Source organism: Schistocerca gregaria, chromosome 8, assembly GCF_023897955.1.
Source record: "Schistocerca gregaria isolate iqSchGreg1 chromosome 8, iqSchGreg1.2, whole genome shotgun sequence".
Classification (NCBI taxonomy): Eukaryota; Metazoa; Arthropoda; class Insecta; order Orthoptera; family Acrididae; genus Schistocerca; species Schistocerca gregaria.
The window spans coordinates 500,958,314-500,977,541 of record NC_064927.1 but is presented as its reverse complement, the minus strand read 5'-3'; the positions used below and the strand labels follow the sequence as shown (position 1 = coordinate 500,977,541).

General features: G+C 39.7%; 1 protein-coding gene across 3 annotated transcripts in view; it reads left to right on the top strand.

Annotated features, from left to right (window-relative positions):
• Nucleotides 1-19,228, top strand: part of LOC126285359 (protein strawberry notch) — a 263,199-nt gene that overhangs the window by 5,024 nt on the left and 238,947 nt on the right. For all 3 annotated transcript variants that reach the window (XM_049984680.1, XM_049984681.1, XM_049984682.1), the window contains 3 exons: nucleotides 1,653-1,761; nucleotides 1,852-1,941; nucleotides 10,152-10,373. In XM_049984680.1, the coding sequence (XP_049840637.1) occupies nucleotides 1,653-1,761; nucleotides 1,852-1,941; nucleotides 10,152-10,373 (421 nt within the window). The remainder of the gene's footprint in view (nucleotides 1-1,652; nucleotides 1,762-1,851; nucleotides 1,942-10,151; nucleotides 10,374-19,228) is intronic.

Genomic DNA, 19,228 nt, shown 5'->3' with positions numbered 1-19,228 from the left:
TTCAAACGTTACTTTACAAAGAAAACTCAGGAGAATTTCCCCACTTTAATCATCATACCACTGAAATGATGAATGAAATAAGTTTTAGTGTCAGTGGCATAGAGAAACAACTGAAATCAGTAAAACTGAACAAAGCTCCAGTACCTATGGAATCACTGTCAGATTCTATATTGAATTTGCATCAGAGTTAGCCTCCTCTTCTAACTATAATCTATTGTAGATCCCTTGAACAAAAAACCATGGCCGGTGCTTGGAAAAAAGCTCAGGTCACACTTGTCTACAAGAAGGGTAATAGAAGCGATCCACTAAACTATCATCCAATATCCGCGACATTGATTTGTTGTAAAATCTTAAAACATATTCTGAGCTCAAAAGTAATGGGGTATTTTGAAAATAATGACCACCTCAATGCCGACCAGCACGGATTCTGAAAACATCGATCTTGTGAGACTGAACTTGCACTTTTCTCATGTGACATGTTGAAAGCTTTGGGTCGAGGCAGTGAGGTAGGTGGAGTATTTCTTTATTTCTAAACAGCATTTGACTCAGTACCACATCTACACTTACAATCAATAGCTCAATCATATGGTGTATCAACTGAAATTTGTGACTGGATTTAGGACATCTTGACAGGGAGGATGCAACATGTTATCTTGGATAGAGAGCTATCATTAAATGGAGAAGTAATTTCAGGTGCGCCCCAGAAAAGTGTGTTGGGACCCTTGCTGTTGATGATGTACTTTAATTACCTTGCAGATAATATTAATAGCAACCTCATACTTTTTGCAGATGATACAGTTACCTACAATGAAGTACTATCTAAAACAAGCTGCATAAATATTCAGTCAGATCTTGATAAGATATCAAAGTGGTGCAAAGATTGGCAATGAGCTTTAAATGTTCAAAAATGTAAAATTGTACATTTCATAAAAGGAAAAAACGTATCCTATGACTAGAATATGAATGAGTCCCAGTCAGAATTGGCCAACTTGAACAAATATCTGCGTGTAACACTTTTTAGGCATATGAAATGGAATGACCCCATAGCTCCAGTCTTGTGTAAAGCAGATAGTAGACTTCGGTTTACTGGTGGAATACTGGCAAGGTGCAGTGTCTACAAAGGAGATTGCTTACAAATCACTCATGCGACCCATCCTAGAATAATGCTGAAGTGTGTGAGACCCCTATCAGATAGGACTAACAGGATATTGAATGTATAAAGAGAAGGGCAGCATGAATAATTACAGATTTGTTTGATCTGTTTGAGAGTTTCACAGAGATACTGAAATAAGTGAACCAGAATACTTTTGAAGATACATGTAAATTATCCTGAGAAAGTCTATTAACTAAGTTTCTGGAACCGGCGTTAAATGATGACTGTAGGAATATACTACAGTCCTTTACATATTGTTCACATAGGGGTCATGAGTATAAGATTAGAATAATTACTGCACACACTGAGGCATTCAATCAACCATTCTTCCCACTCTCTGTACATGAATACAATGGGGGAAAAAACCTTAATAACTGGTACAATGTCACGTGCTCTGTGCCATGCAGCTCATGGTAGTTTACAGTGTATAAATGTAGATGAAGATATGGACTCTGCGTGTTTAAGAAAGTACTGTTATAAATTCATTTTGTTTTTTCAGGTTACAAAGAAGGTTAACTACAAAGAAATGAGTGATAGCGAAGACAATTCAGCTGGGTCAGGCAGTGATTTTGATGATGACGAGGATCCAGATAAAATTGAAGTTCCAGGTAGATCATGAAACCTATAAGCAACTACTGAAAGCAAGGAAAAAAAAAAAAGATTGTACTTTGTAATGCACTGTTTTTGTTGTATTTCAGGTGGGGGCAAAGATTTAGCTACAGCAGCTGCCATAAGCACTTTGAAGGAGGAGGCTAAGGACAGCAAAGTCAAGGCAGAAGATGGAATTGGTATACTTTCATTTCATCATTTTCTAGTCTACAATTAGAACTTACTGTCATTTGAGTTGCATTTCCTGGCAAGTTAGCTAGTTCTATATTAGAGAGATAATTTGCATGATAAATTGTAACAATGTAGACAAGTAATTTTATATTCAAATTTCACATCAATTTGTAAATATGACTACTACATGCCGATCATTTAATTTTTTTCATTTTGTTATTATTAAATATACAGATGTGTGTTAGTAATTCCTACCCATCACCTGTCGCACATTACAATAATAGAAATTGTTCTACGGAAAAGCAGAAGTTGTCCAGGAAACTTTTCAGTTTGTTTTCTAATTTTACTCTGTAACGTGTCAAACATTTTATATCACCGGGTAAGTTATCAAAAAAATTAATTGCTGTATTGTGCTTCTGTTTTTGCCCTAAAGGCAACCTTAATGTGGTGTAATGAATGCCATTTTTCCTTGTGGTATTCTAATTATGTACATTGTTGTTCTTTTTGAACTGCAGTGGATTATTTTCAACAAAGTTCATGATGGAATAAATTTAGTTTGGAGCAGCAGTCAAAATGTCTAACTCCTTAAATCCTATAGTTATTATAGATATGCTTTATTATTTCACACTCCCCCTTCCATAACTTTTTCTTGGTTAATGTTCGAATAAAGTTGAGAAATTCATGTTTTTTTTTTTTTAAATTGTCAAAATAGGTAGTTTCTGAATGTATGCCCACAAGACAGTGTAGTGTTGTAATTGTGCACAAGAAAACAGTTATGGAGACTTTTCTTAAAAATTCATTTGCACAATAGAGGCAACAGTTGAATGAAGACATAATTTTTGTATGTAGTCTCTTCCATTTGCACTTGGTATGGCAGTGCACAAACCTACATAATGCTTTCAACAAGATTATTTACAGTTGGCCATGTAACCGTCTATACACAAAAAGAGGCCTTGTGACTAATTCAAACTCTTTAAACAGAAAATGTGAAATCTGGGCTGTAAGTAGGAAATTGCAGCACCTCTAAACCCAACAAGGTTGTGGTTTCAGTGATGTGGGACAGTTTGTGAACTTGTATTATCATCGAACAATATTGTTTTGACAATAGGTACTGTGATGCAACTACAGGTTACTGACCAACATACACACACTGCTGGCCATGTCACTGAAATACGATAGAAAATTTAAATTTTACATTGTCTTGTGTATGCAATTTTATTTGATACATACATTCCAACTTAGAAAATGTAGCTAACAGACTAAAAGTGAACAACAAATTAATAAACAGGTAACTTTGATAGACTTATCTCCATATCTGGTCCTTTTAATCGTACTGCATTTCTTGAAGTAATTGTTCAGGCTACTTATTTTGTTCGAAAAAGCCGTTAACAGTATCTTTCCCACAAAAGCCAAAATTCTTAATTTCTTTTGGGTCTGTGGGCCCAAATATTTTCAGTGCATGTTGTGATGTTTTGATCTTTTCTCTTTATAGTCATTTTAACTCCTGTGACATAATTTGCGTACAGTGCTTGCCCTTCTTCATTGAAGGGTTTCAGTAAGAGTTGCCAGATCTCAACGAAGTTTATGCTTGTGCTGTATAGTTGGCAGATCACGATTAAGTTTGTGCTTGTGCTATGTGACGAACACCATTGACACCCATTTCAAACAAACTTAACGAAGTTGAACAGGTTGTGTATGATTTCATAGGCTAAACTGTGATTAATCTGGAGGTTACTCACCATGTGGAAATCACTATACTGCTTTGTCATGTTCATGTTGACATAACAGCAAACAGATAATACCTACCAGGGCCAATCAGTAGTCTGATCACAGTAGCTTAACCCAAGTATACTGGGGTTATATACACTATTATTGACATTCATGAATACAGATAGACCATGTTATTTGTGGATTTGCTATCCACATTTTCGCATAGATGTGATTTTAATTTTAAGTCCAGTGCTGCTACCTTTTAACAGTACATGTAAGTAGTAATGCATTAGCGCATCTCAATGCACTTTCCCTGTCGTATTTGTCCAGAATTGAACTGTCAGAACTGTGATGATGCACTGGATGGGATCTGTATTTAAAATATCAGCTTAAAGGGAAGAAACTTTGCCTGTTGGGGGAAAGAAGCATGTATGAAAGTTGTAGACATTAGAAACAAAGAGAAAGCTTTGGATCACTGTGTGAAAGGTAAGTGCATTATTGACGTTCATTGCGCTTTGGGACTTGTGAGAACTGTTCGTGACAGTGCAGAATCATTTCGAAAAACTTCTCAATCATTAACTGACTTAAGTATGACTAGAGGACCGAATATCCCTATGGAAAGAATGGAAAAAATGCAAAGCCATTGGATTGAACACCACAACCAACAACATTTGCCTCTCTCTGGAGCTGCTACTCAAACTAAAGTCAAGAGCTCTTATACAGGTTTGATGAAAGTAAACGATGATCCAGCATCTTTCTTGGTCAGCTCTGGTTGGTTCAATCAGTTCAAGCATCATTTTCACTAGATTAAGGTGACAGGAGAAGGCAGAGCAGAGAAATATAAAAATTGCTTTAAAGAAATTGTGAGAGAAAAAGACTGTACTGCAGAACAGATTTTCAGGCTAATTCTGGAAACAAATGCCGAGCTGCACATTCATTACTATTGAAGAAAAAACAGCACCTGCACGGAACACTGCCAAAACACGATGACTCTTCCTTTTCAAGGGAAGTGCTGTAGGGAATTGCAAATTAAAATCCCTTATTATCTGCCACTTTTAAAGTCCTAGGAGACTAAAAGGTTTTGAAAAGAGTGTGCTGAGAATTTGTTGGAGAAGGAATGATGGTTTTGGTGTATTATTTTGTGTTGCATTTTTTTTAAGCCTATAAATTTTGTAGTAGAATGTTATTTGCTAAGGTAATGGTTACTTTTGGTAAAAATATTAAAAAACTTCGCTATTTTAAACTCAATATGTGAGTAAATAGAACCTATCCCCATATTTTACATATTAATTGACTCTTGATTTATGCAACTTCTGCATGTGTGACAATTTGGCGGAACATAACTATTGTGTGTAACGAGATTTACCTGTATTTTGAAGCGAGACATATTTTAGACTTTCCATGATAATGTATGTGTCTGTAAGCGCTGTTATGAACTTACAAATTGTGAGTGGTGTGGGGATATTCCAGATGAAGTAGGACACACTTAAGATTTTTAAAATTTGGTACTTTTTATATATTTTTTTGAAAAGGATGGACCTTCTACTGTATGGCAACTATGGTTTGTGGCCCATTATTGCTTTTCCTCCATAATTTGTAGCCATTTTTATAAGACCATATATTTTTTCATGTGATGAGAGTGAATTACTTGAGATTTTGGACCTCCATTTCAACTAATAGGCAGGTACGAATTAGCATATCATTATTTACACACACCAAAAAAAAGTTTTGCATCACCCTGGTTCCCAGTACTCCTGTGGATTTTGTATCCAGACACAGTCCCTTTGACTATTCAGATATGTCACTAAACCCACCCAAAGATGTAAACAACTATGCATGAGCAGTGCCTATAGGACGGAGGGGGTCCGACAGCCGATCAGCTCCAGTCATTCCACCAGGAAGGAGGTACACACCTTGCGTTGTCCTTAGTTCAGCTATGCCTAGATGGTCAATACCATGGTTCGATCGCATCCGCATTGTTACTTTGTGGCAGGAAGGGCTCTCAGCAAGTTAAGTGTCCAATCGTCTCGGAGTGAACCAAAGTGATGTTGCTCGGGCATGGAGGAGGTACAGAGGGACAGGAACTGTCCATGACATGCCTTACTCAGGCTGCCCAAGGGCTACTACTGCAGTGTATGACCTCTTACGGATTGTGGCTCGGAGGAACCCTGACAGCTATGCCACCATGTTGAATAATGCTTTTCTTGCAGCCACAGGACGTTGTGCTATGACTCAAACTGCACGCAATAGGCTGCATGATGCGCGATTTCATTCCTGACGTCCATCTTTGGTACCACGACACCATGCAGTGTGGTACAGATGGGCCAAACAACATGCCGAATGGACCACTCAGGATTGGCATCGTGTTCTCTTCACTGATGAGTGTTGCATATGCCTTCAACTGGACAATCGATGGAGGCAACCCGGTCAGGCTGAACACCTTAGACACACACTGCAGCGAGTGCAGCAAGGTGGAAGTTCCCTATTGTTTTGGGGTGGCATTATGTAGGGCCAACGTACACCGTTGGTGGTCTTGGAGGGCGCCATAACGGCTGTACTATATGTGAATGCCATCCTCCGACCGATAGTGCAACCATATTGGCAGCATATTAGCAAGGCATTCGTCTTCTTAGACATCAATTTGCACCCCCATCGTGCGCATCTTGTGAATGACTTCCTTGAGGGTAATGACATCGCTCGACTAGAGTGACCAGCACGTCTCCAGACATGAACCTTATCGAACATGCCTGGGATGGATTGAAAAGGGCTGTTTATGGACGACATGACCTACCAACCACTCTGAAGGATCTATGCCAAAATGCCATTGAGGGGGGGGGGGGGGGGGACAATCAGGACCAATAGTGCCTTGATGAACTTGTGGATAGTATGCCACGATTAATATAGGCATGCATCAATGCACGAGGACGTGCTATTGGAGTATTAGAGGTACCGGTGTGTACAGCAGTCTGGACTACCACCTCTGAAGGTTGCACTGTACGGTGGTACAACTTGCAATGTGTGGTTTTCATGACCAATAAAAAGGACGGAAATGATGTTTATGTTGATCGCTATTCCAATTTTCTGTACGGGTTCCAGAACTCTCGGAACTGAGGTGATGCAAAACTTTTTTTGACATGTGTATTACTGTTACATACTCTGATGTACTGCTTAAAGGGTATAAAACTTAAGCAGGTAAGTTATAGGTTTGGATAAATAATATAATACAACAGATTGAACTTTCATGTAACTTGGGTCACTTTCATGTAATTAAGTTTTTATATCATGAGGGATGTTAGAGATAACTTCAATCTGTTCAGTAATTTACTTCTTTGTGTGAATGTGTAAATAATATCACTACTAAAAATTTCCCAATTTCAGCCAATATTGTAAAAACAGAAAATTAAATGTGTAACATGAGTCACATAATCTAAGTCACAGTTTGATTTTAAGTTTAAAAGAAGAGCATGCTCTCAGCAGCAGCAGAAAGACTGAGTAGGAGGAGGGAAAAGTCAGAGTGTGATGGAAAATATAATAACTTCAGAAGCAGCATCTGGAAGAAGTTAGAAAAAGCCTGCAGAAGCAGAAACAAAAGTTTCTACAGTTGAGTCAACATAAGCAACAACTAGGGAGAGCGCTAGAAAGAGTCACACAGTGCTCTGGGTAAAGCCATGGCTCGAGCCAATTGTTTCTTGCATCACCCACAGATCTCAAACTTTCGGACTTATGTATTTCAATTTGTTGGAGCATCCTGTAAATCCTGTATACAATCCTGAACTCGCTCCATCGGACTACCGTCTGTTTTGTCCTCTGAAAGGTTCTTTTAGGGGCCATCGATTCAGCTCTGATCAACAAGTGGAGGAAACTGTGCATACGTGGCTTGGTACACAATCAAATCTTTTTTCAGAGGATATTGGAAAGCTTTTGCAATGATGGACTAGGTGCAATGAAAAGCAGAGGGCCTTATTTATTTATTTCCAACATGCTCCATTACACTATTTGTAATATTACATGTATGCATTAGGTGTATTTGTGGGAGCCGCGCAGGATTAGCCGAGCGGTCTAGGCGCTGCAGTCATGGACTGTGCGGGTGGTCCCGGCAGAGGTTCGAGTCCTCCCTCGGGCATGGGTGTATGTGTTTGTCCTTAGGATAATTTAGGTTCAAGTAGTGTGTAAGTTTAGGGACTGATGACCTTAGCAGTTAAGTCCCATTTCACACACATTTGAACATTTTTGTGTGTGTGTGTGTGTGTGTGTGTGTGTGTGTGTGTGTGTGTGTGTGTGTGTGTGTGTGTGTGTGTGTGTGTGGGGGGGGGGGGGGGGGGTTGTGATGAACTGTTCATGTTTGGTGGTGGTGGTGAGAGAAAGGGGAGGGTGAAACCAAGTACTGGCACATAGCCTACTCTCGCGAATAGCACCGAGGGGGCTGCCCAGCTTTATGCACTTACTTCATTAGACACTGCAGTAAGGTTTGATGTGTAAACCAGGTCATTGGCGAAAAGTCTGGTGATTGGGAATTTTAATTCACCACCTTGCTTCTCCTTGCCAGCCAAATAATGGAAGCGAAAGTTTTTTGTACCAACAGGATTTGAACCGACCTAGTCCCAGGTCAAGCTCTGCTGTGCAAATGTGCATTAGCGACCTCGGCCACGGAGACAGGTAATCAGGAGCACATGCTGAAAAATAACATCAATGTAGTAAATAGTACAAACTGATTGCAGAAACTTATCGACTTACCCTTATAGAAAGCTATCATCAAGTCAGAAAGTAACTTGCAGAGTGCAATAAACTTAATTCAGATAAAATGGAAACACACAAACTCATCTATACAAATAACTTCCGATGGGTGAAATAGAGACGATATAAATACTAACTGGCTACAGTACAAAAAGCATTTTTGAAAAAGAGGAAATTAACATCTAATCTAAATTTAAGTGTTAGGTATTTGTCTGGAGTGTAGCTTTGTACGGAAGTGGTAATGGGGATGAAGAGCAGTTCAGACAAGAAGAAAGGACTGCAGGAAAAATAAACCTATGGCACATGTAGAGTAAAAGAAGTGATTGAATGATAGGAAAGATTGTGAGGTGTCGAGGAACCTTCAATTTGGTAATAGAAGGGGGGGGGGGGGGGGAGATTGTCAATGGAGCTGGAGGCTTGCATACAGTATGCAGGTTCAGGTGGATATAGGAAACAATAGTTATTTGAAAATGAACAGGCTCATACAAAATGGAATAGAGTAGAGAGCTGCATTGAACTGGGCTGGAGACTGAAGATCACCACTATAACAACAAAATCAATGGGTACGTCATTCCGCATACTTGAACTCTTTGCAGCTTTTGTAGTAACTGGTGAGTGACCACATTCCAGTCTCTCGGTAACCCGTGACTGGACTTGTAAGTGGATGAAAAATCTGTAGATCTTAATGGTCAGGGCAACAGCCCTACATACTGTGCTCGAGGCAGGCCAGGACAGCATGAGCAACATGTGGTCTCATGTAATCTTGTTGAAAGATAGCATCATGAAGATCTGGAAAATGGGGCATGGCCACCAACCTTGACACATCACAAATGTAATGGGTACTATCCATATTACCAGCTCTGTGAACTAGAGTGAGCCTGTCTTGTAGCTGATGACACCTGACGCTAATGCACCAGGTGATGGGCCCGTGTAATTGATGAGCAATGTTTGTTCTCGTCACAGCCTCTGCACACAGGTACGTCCATTGTGATGTTGCAGACAGAACTGAAACTCATCCGAACGACGACACTGTGCCACTCCTCGGTCCACTATTGTCGGCCATTCTGGTGTCAGAATGCCTGTCTCTGCTGCTGTGTGCTGGCATTTCGTGGTGCTCTAGGCAACCATTTGGATGCTTGCCTTACTACAGATGAGCTCGTTTCCCACCCCAACGTATGTATGTGACTGCACAATCCTGCATGGATGAGTAACGGCATGTCTGTCCTCTCGGTTACTAATCATGCTGGGCTGATGAGATCAAGTACAGCCCTTCTGAAACTGTCAGTTCCCTATCTATGGGACAGTCTTGGGAGCAAGATACCTCCAGTAGCTGCAGTTAATAGTTGCTTTGTGGAAAAATTCTCTAGTGCTTGGAGAATATTTCTCACACTGCTTTATCGTTTTTTGTAAGTTACACTGTTGGAGGGGTAATGGTAACCGTGTGAGCACCTTCCCAGTGAAGAGTGGCTGGTTAGGATAATGTAGCTTGTTTGGTGCTCAAAATTCAGTTCAGTTGGTTCTGCATTTTAGTGTTAATCTGAAGTGAGTTTCAAAAAAAGTCACAAGAAACATTTGAAAAGTGTATGAAGAATGTATTATTATTCTGCTCCTTTGTGTCTTTTGATTGTGTAGCTTGTATGCAGCCAAATTTGTCATTGTGTTGTACTACAAGTATATGCTCCATGTGATGCTCAGTAGTGCCATTAGGTAATGGCACCTTTTGAGTTAGTAATTCACAGTTCTGTAATGGACATATTGTAATTTTTATTTACAGCCAGCACTGATGCTGCAGGGAACCAGGCAGGCAGCAAACTTCCTGGTGGACTGGTGACTAAAGGCAACTCTTCACTGGGTTACGAAAAGGTTCGTGTCGGAGCAGGACCTGGTCAGATGCCATTTCCATTTGCCTCGCCAGGGCTCTTTCCCAATATGGGCTTTTACCCCGGCATGGCTGGAATTCCCCAACATGCAATGAATGCAGCATTACTTCAGCAATGTAAGTTCCATTTAGCATTGTTTATTTTATTTTGCAGTTATATTGTTGCTCTGACATGAGAAAATGCTACGAGTAGTTTTTTATGTTATTGATTGGGAAACATTCTGGTCAAACATGTAAATTTAGGAATCACTTGTGCTAAAGAACAACTTCTCAGAGGAAGAGTTAACATTTATAATGTAACAGCAGTGACTAAACTAGAATTCTTTGGTTTCAAATGTCTCAGTAGGAACGACAGGCAATAGAGAATAATTCCTGTGAGGGGATACATGGGGGACAGTAAAACCAGTCCTATCTCTAGCTCTTTCTCTACCCCAGTATGTGCTGCCCAAAAAGAGAAGAAGAAGCCTTTCAGGAGACTTCGTCATTGGCCATGCCGTGTTTCATTCTTCACTGTTTATGCTCACGCAGTTTCTTCAATTTCTTATGTACACTACAATGAGAAAGAGGAACATTCTAGTGAAACATGCATGAAAACATCACACCGACATTGAAAGCAAGAAATGGACAGGGAAACCTTATCGTTGGTGATGTTTAAACTGAATAAAAGAAAACATGTATTGTGCTGAAAAAACACAGCTCAGTAGTTACATACAAATTATCAGTATGAACGAGTTATAGATTCGTCAGCTGCTAGTGATACTATGTCCGTACAAATGGAGAATTTGAACTACATAATTTTGGAAGTATCAGTGCACTGAAGAGGTGGGACGATTTTATATATTTACATCCCTCAAACCTCTTCAAGTCAGTCACAGGTACAATGTTGATGTAATCGAATTTCAGACAATGTATTGAATGGGACCTACTATTCTACCTGAAACACATCACAAATTTGCAGTTGCATTCCTGTTGTGCTCATCCATATCAGCAGAGGACAATAATTAAACATAAAATTGACATTGCTGAGTCTTAGAATTTTGGTGTATGAATGTATTTGGCTTAAACCTGCCAGAAAAAGCAATGTTACGTAAAATGTTTGACCACTGTGTACTTGACAAATATTGTACTTCATGTGACCCACTCGTGTAACTGCGCACGTTAAATTGCCATCTGGGAGGTGTGTCGGCCCTGAATTGAATCTATGTGACTGCTTAACAGTGAGGGTCGGTGGGCCGACAGTGTGTTGGCCCCGATTCGAATTTATCCGAGGGATTAACAGTGAGGGTCAGTGGGCTGGCCAACTTGTATGTAGTTGTAGCTGGTTTCCAACATCTGACTAGGTGAACACTGAGCTGGTACTTAAGTCCCGCCTCAGTTACACGATTCTCAGACATTTAGAAAATTCTTTCACACGGATAACACTGCACGTAGACATATGGGTACACATATTCCATCCAGGAGTAACGGGGTGGTGACATGAAGGGCATCTGGCCACCCCTTAAATTAATTGTGCCAAATCCATAGTAGCCATGCCGTCCCTGCAAAGATGCGGGACAAAGGTGAAAACAAAAGAAGAAGAAGAAGAAGAAGAAGAAAAATTATACTTTATGTATCATTGTGTATATTCTCTTAAGACTTTCTGGCATTTCAGAGGAGAAATGTCAATACTTAAAAACCTTAAGTTGACCTTCTTTGTTATTTTCATTTTTCAACTACATTGACACCTAAAGCCTGTGAGATGGGTACTAAAGCAGCAGGTTAAGAGTGCACTTCAATCTGGTGTGTTGGGAACAGTTCATGACTTGACAAAACAGTTTCAGCAGTGCTTTTGTAAGAACTCTAAGTAAATGATGCATAAGAATTGATTGTAGAAGACTTTTGATTATGTATCGAGGTCACAATCAAACTGTATTTTATGTTGAGTAGCATGCATTTCATTGAACGCAAACCACCTCCCTTTATGACTTCAGTGGTGTTGAGCGAGAGCTCGTCGGAGGGCGAGGTGGAGATCTGTTACGTTGTGATGAAAACTGTTTCTGCTTCGATGCCAGTGACGGCCGTGTGTCAGTCAGACGGAGGCCAGTTGAGAGCCTGCAACTGACCTGTCCATGTGCTAGACACACTGGACCTACACTGGAGTTACGGTCTAGGATGCGATTTCGTATTACAGCAGGAGCATTCTCATGGTTGTCCCGTGCACGCTGACTGTAAATTTGTCAATCAGGTGATTCAACCTGTTGTGCTGCCATTTGTGATAATCATTTCAGGGAGTGTTTTCCAACAGTGTAACGCTCGCCCACACGCTGCTGATGTAACCCGACATACTGTACAGGGTGTCTACGTATATCTTTAGTGCACTTGATCACCAAATGTGTCTCCAATCGATCATATATGGGACATGATCAGATGACAACTCCATCGTTATCCAGTATCGGCATTAACCGTCCCTATATTGACTGACTGAGTGCAACACCCATGGAACTCCATCCCACAAACTGATGTCCGGCACCTTTGCAGCACACTGCATGCAAATTTGCATACTCGCATTCAACATTCTGGTGCTTATGTCGCTTAGTAATGTATTAGCATTCACGTTTACAGTGTCTTATTTACACTTCCGTTAACCTGTGATCTTGCAATGTTAATCGCTTAAGTATGGTACCTTGACAAAAGATTTCCTGAAATTTCATTACTCTACGTTAATTATTTTTTGGATGTACAATTTTTTTTCACCATTGCATAAACCAACTGAGAAGAAATGGGATTCCATGTATCAGGTGGTGAAAGGGTCTGACAAATGGAATAATTTCTGTATGTCCATGTATATACAGGCGGTTGTGGGACCTTGGTTGTTCTGTACAAAATGTCGGCAAGTGACGATTGAAGGGATCATTGTGTCAGAAATCTACAAATACTGGCCCTGTTGTGACTGGACCAGAGAGGGGAATCCTCCTACACATTGGTCACAGGCCTGAAGATGGCATAATATGTCTCTGAAACTGGTTACTTGATGAAATAGCAATTGGAAATTTAGACAGTTGAAAGGTGTTTCAATTCGACATTTCACAAATAGAATGAGTGCTGTTCGACCCTGTTGAATTGTTACACCTATTGCTGTCCTGTCAAAGAAATTCAAAAGGTAGTTAAACATTACGAAACTAGAAGCAGACCTAGGCCAAATCTCAAACCTGCTTTATAAAGCCACTACTGTCTGATTTGGTGCAATGGTTAGCACATCAGACTCGCCTTCAGGGTGGGAGAGGAGGAAGGGGGGTTGAGGGGTATTTCAAATCACCGTCCAGACTTAGGTTTTCCGTTATTTTGTCGCGTTATGTCTCTGATGACTGCACTGTTGACAGGACATTAAACTCTGGTCTTCCTCTCCCTTCTTGTACAGGCACCACTACGCAGGTTTTTAAGAAAAAATAGAATCGGGCAAAGGTAACTCTTGAGCTAGCTGACAAATGCTGTAATAATCCCAAAACGGTGAACACAGAGCCATTCATCATAAGACTTGATGATAAAATGTAAAAAACCCAAATACGATATGTACAGTCAAACTTGCTCTAAAACGGAATCGCGTGGGACTAATATAATTTTCCAAACTGTACAAATTTCCAGATACACAAAACTCACCAGGCTACATAAAATTTGCCATGCATTGTGCACAAAAGTATAAATTTGTAATTACGCAAGTATTTACGTACCTTCACTCCTGCGTTGTAGATGTTCGTTTACTGCATGTTGTACAATAGAATGCTAGACTATTTCACTAATTGATAAGTAACACAGCATTTCTGTGTTGTTACTATAATGTTAAATTCTTTTATTGTTGTATGTAGGTGCATATTATTTCCATGTTTTTGTGCTTTACATTTTGCTTTTTTCTCACTTGTCGAAGAAGGAAACATGTTTGAATTTCCTGTGGGTGTTTTTTTTACTCCATGTAATGATTTTGACAGCTTAAGAGAGGGAGAATTTGCATGTGCTGCAAATTGCATAACATCGTTTATGTGTGCAGCAGCTTCATCAGGTGTATTGTATTAATTTCTGTAGGGATAACATTTTGTTCCTCTTTTTCCTTTGTTTCTTCACGATCGTCTTCTGTTAAATCTGTTGCTGAAGTAAAAGTGGAGCAAGTTGACAGGAAGCCATCACTTCGAATGTAATTATCTGCATTACATGGAATGTTTTGCGTTTTAATTAATTCACAGTTAGATTGTACAGTATTGTCTTCCATTCTGCTGCTACATTTTCCTGCACATTCTTAGCTTTCCTGCCTAGCTTTAAACAGTCTATCCATTCTGTGGATGTCTTAAACTCCGTATTTCCAAGTTCTTTAGTGACTTTCAGAACCTCATTCTGCAAAATGGTTCCAGAGAAAGGTATGTTTGTTTGCCCGAGCACTTTTGAACTGTTCACTCACTATGTCATTAATTTCTTCATTACCTGTCATCTTCCTTTTCATTTGCCTGTTCCGACTTACCCATTCATCCCAAATGTTGTTGTTGCTTCTTAAAGTATCATAAATTTGTGTTGTACTGCATTTGAAATGCAACATTATTTTATGCACAGAGTGTTTCTTTTTCACTCACCTCGATTACCTTAATCTTGTTGTTGAATGTTATCAACACGTACCTTTTGTTTGAGCTGTTACCGATATTCCTTAAAGTGCTACTAGTGAACTGAAAATGGCATGGAATAAAGCAGGCAGTACTTTTCTTTGGAATGCCTGCTGGGTAACACCATTGGTTAATGGAACAAGACCTAGTTTAACGGAACAAGACCTAACTATTGAATTGTGCAGATTGCAGCAGAGTGTTTTTAGTTACGCAGCAATGTTCCAGTGTGTGTCCACATGTGTCAATAATAATGGAAAACAAGACATACCGACAAACACAACATTCACTAACGAATCATTTCCTTTCATGTATTGACTCTGTGTGTAGCTTGTCCCATGTTGTACAAAGCAGCATGATTTGATGTCCATACCTGCAGCTCCGTGCTGTGCCACATAACAGTATTGTCAGGGCTGTATAGTCTTTGTGTTAAAAGTAGCATCCTTCTAGATTTGTAAGTAACTAATGTATACTGTAATACACCAGTAACGAATAAGCTCTTTACTGCATTATACTATGAATTATTAATTAACTGTTAAAATTTGCATTCCATTTCTGCTTTAGGCATGTTCCGCTTCATACAAAAAATTAGCATTTAAAAGCGTATTGTATATATCAGGACTAAAATACTAGAACAGTTTGAACAGATTTCTGAATTTACATGTAATGGTTTTATCAAGTTTTGCTGTAAAAATTAAAGCATGTGTTGTGTCTAATTCATGGTATAATCATAAAAAGTGTCAACAGATGTCTGTACAGTCGTGTTGTTCACGGAAGATGGCATTCCGGTCAGTGGACAACCATGTCAACAATGACATCAGGGGGCACCTATCAAATAGGGTAGTGTTTGCCAGGTAGTCTCACATCCACAATCGCCACCTATACAGTCACAGATGGTGTATGGCACAAGGAAGACACCTATCAGACTTTTTGCAGTGAAGGTGCCATAAGAAGAATGGAAGCAAGACAGTCGCAGACTGATATGCCCCAAAGGCTAAATGTGAATTGGTCTGTTGTTTCCCGGATGTGGCGACAATCTATACAGACCGAAACACTATCCTGAAGGCCAGAGCCTGGCTGATGACGACATGTGGTATCAAAAGAAGTCAGTTATTTGGCCATAAGGGCATGACAGTACCGCCTTATTACTGCACGGCAACTAACATGACTCGCAGCACCCACTTCATGTGTTATATCGAGACAAACAGTGTAAAGAAGGCTTCGCCAGAGTAGCTTTTATTATCAGAGACGCTCTGTATGTGTACTTCTGATATGTCTTCACAGAAGGGAATGCCTAGAGTGGAGTCGTCAACATGCCATCTGGATGGTCTTTTCACAAGCGAGTCCCGATTTGGTCTGCAGAGTGGTTATTGACATATCCGCATCTGGAGGGATCGTGCAGCACAATTTCTGAATCCAAACGTTGTGGAAAGAGATTGATATCGAGGAGGAGCCTTAATGGTGTGAGCAGGGTCTATGGAGACCATTCGAACACCTCTTCATGAGATTGTATGGGTGGATCGCCAAGGCTTAACTGCTGTCAGTTATGACGGTGAGAACTAGGGACCTCGTGCAGTTTTGCGAAGTAGTGTGCCCAGACTTTGTATTGATCGACAATAATGCTTCAGTTCAAAGAGCACGCACGGGTGGTTAATTTTTTTAAATGGAAGATACTGCTCATATGGCATGGCCTGCTCACTATCTCAACTTGAATCCCTTGTAGCATGTCTGGGATGAGCTAAGAAGACAGGTTGAATCCCCCAACCACTCTCAAAGACTTGCGGGCAACTCTGCGGGAAGAATGGGTGTTATTGATTCAATATGGGACTGCTGACATCACTCGGATCGTGCTCCATCGTTGTGAGGCCTGTATTGCAGCCAGAAGTGGTAACACCCCATGCTGTTCACTTTAACCAGTTGTCTGAATGTGTGAGGAAATCCGTTAAGTTGGAAAGAACAAAGAATTTTTTGTCTACTGTTATGCATGTTGGAGTTGTGTATGTTCTTGACACTGTCTCTACTTTGCTATCATCTGTTTGCAATATTTTTTGACAAAATAAATGCACCCTTGCAAAATTTCCATTTGTTGCTTTAATTTTGGACACACGTGTATTTCACTTCTCCATTTGATCAACCAAACCTGTGTTATAGAGGCAAAGGTCAAGACCCCGGGTAATCTCACTCATTGCTCCAAGTTTGAATGTAAGGAAGCAAACGAGCAGGAAGTATGCATGGTAAATAGGGGTGGGGAATCTGGATGTGATGGCATAACCGGTGCAGCTATTTTTGGACTGTCTAAACGTCTTACCTACATTATTAACTACCGCATTATATAAATGTGTATCTATCTGTTCTAAAAATGAGTGTTGTGAAACTAGTGTATGGAATGGTAAGTAAAGAACAGCTCTCAGAGTGTACACAGACATCACTAATTCCCATCTTTAGTAAGATGTTAGAAACTATTATTCTGTCCTAGCTTAGTGTCTTTTTCACAATACACAAACTGATTGTAAATTCTCAGCATGGGTTTAGAAAAGTACTAAGTACAACCACAGCAATTACGCAGTTCTTCCATGAAATTTACTATCTGCTAGTGTGCTTTTAGATCTAACAAAAGCTTTTTATACAGTAAACAGTCGGTTACTTCTAAAAGAACTAAAGTCATACCATATCAGGGATCCACCTCTGCATCTTCTAGCCACATACATGTTGAATTGTGAGCAGCACAGTAAACTTATATGCAAATTAGATTATAAAAATTATGAACTTTCAGTTTACCACTGAAACAGTAATAGAAGATGTAACTGGGCTCAGTCCTTGGTCACTTTCTTTTCCTCATATCTATTAATGACATATGCTCAGTCCATTAACTACCATATAATAAGCTATACAGTTGACACACCTCTCTTTTTGTATGGTAGAGGATGCAAGGAGCCACTAATAGTGTAACAGAATTAATGAAATTGTGAATTGTCAGAGCCTTAAGGTGAGTGTCATCAAATCTCAGTTAAAAGCATTTAAAATTGGCTGCTCTCGCCACATCAAGTAAATAATGTATCTCAGCAACAGAGTAGCAGTTGTAAACTTCTGGCTGTGGATGTTGATAAAAATCTGTGGTGGGCAAAGAACATTAATTTTCATCTTCAACTTTTGTGGTCGTGTCTTCCTCAGTTGCATGTAATATTACAGTATATTGATAATTTTTACTTATGGACCGTCTGACAGCAACTTTTTTAATTTTGTATATGCGTCGTGGCTTACATCTTCTCAGCCTGATCACAAAGATAGTTCATAGTCAAACATTTAAAATGGTATAATACAGGATGAGTTACCCCTTTTTCAAATATGGGATTGAATTGTGGGGCTGTATACCCGATATACCCTTAAAAAGAATATTGTTGTGAAAGGAAAGACCTACAAGACTTATACATGGGATGGACCATAGAGAATCATGTCCTAAAGTGTTTTTGCAGTTCATAAACTTAACGAATGTTTTCTTTGTACATGTTTAAGTTAGTTTATTTTTTGTGTGTCAACCAACAGTAGCTATAAAGTGTAGGGATGCAAATGATTACAACATCAATACAAGAAAAACTACTGCCAGAAATGAATTTAAAAATGACAGATTGAAGACCAAATGTCAGTTGTTTAATTTTTTTGACAAACTTCTAAACTCTCTAAGAACATGTAGAGGAATGATTCTAACACAAAATTAAATTTCTTTCTAATAGAAAAATGTTTATAGTCATCTAGTAAAATTGAAGGCACTGTTTGTAATGTGCACCAATAGCATAACAGCTGTAAAGAAATAAATGTGTGAAATAGACATTTGCTCCAACAATTGTAGTTCATTGTCCCCCTGCGGGTTCTCGGGGGCTAGAGTAGACCGAGGTATTCCTGCCTGTCGTAAGAAGCAACTAAAAGGAGTTCCCTTCTTTTAGGCCATACAAGTTATGGTCCTCTTTTTAGGGTCTGACCTCCACATTTCCAAAACTTTTCAGAAGCTTCAGAAGTGGGGCCATTTGGGGAAGGATACTTTATGTGGTGCATCATGTATCCAGCTACTTGGATGAATACGCTTTACAGGGAGCATCTTCTGTATCTATGATAATGATGGATCTTTTCACATCCAATATCCAGAGTGGTAACCGGTCTGGCGTGGAGGCGTCGTCATGTACCCTCTTAGTTGTAGTCTCGTAACAACACAGGGATTGCACTGCTGATGCATGAGATGATAAGTCCCCATGTATGCCAAGGAATAGATGCCTGTCTTCTTGGGGCATCAGGACTCCTGGGAATAGATATTGTGCCAGGTGGCCTTGGCTGTGGCTGGGTGGCGCCTGTGGGGAGAGC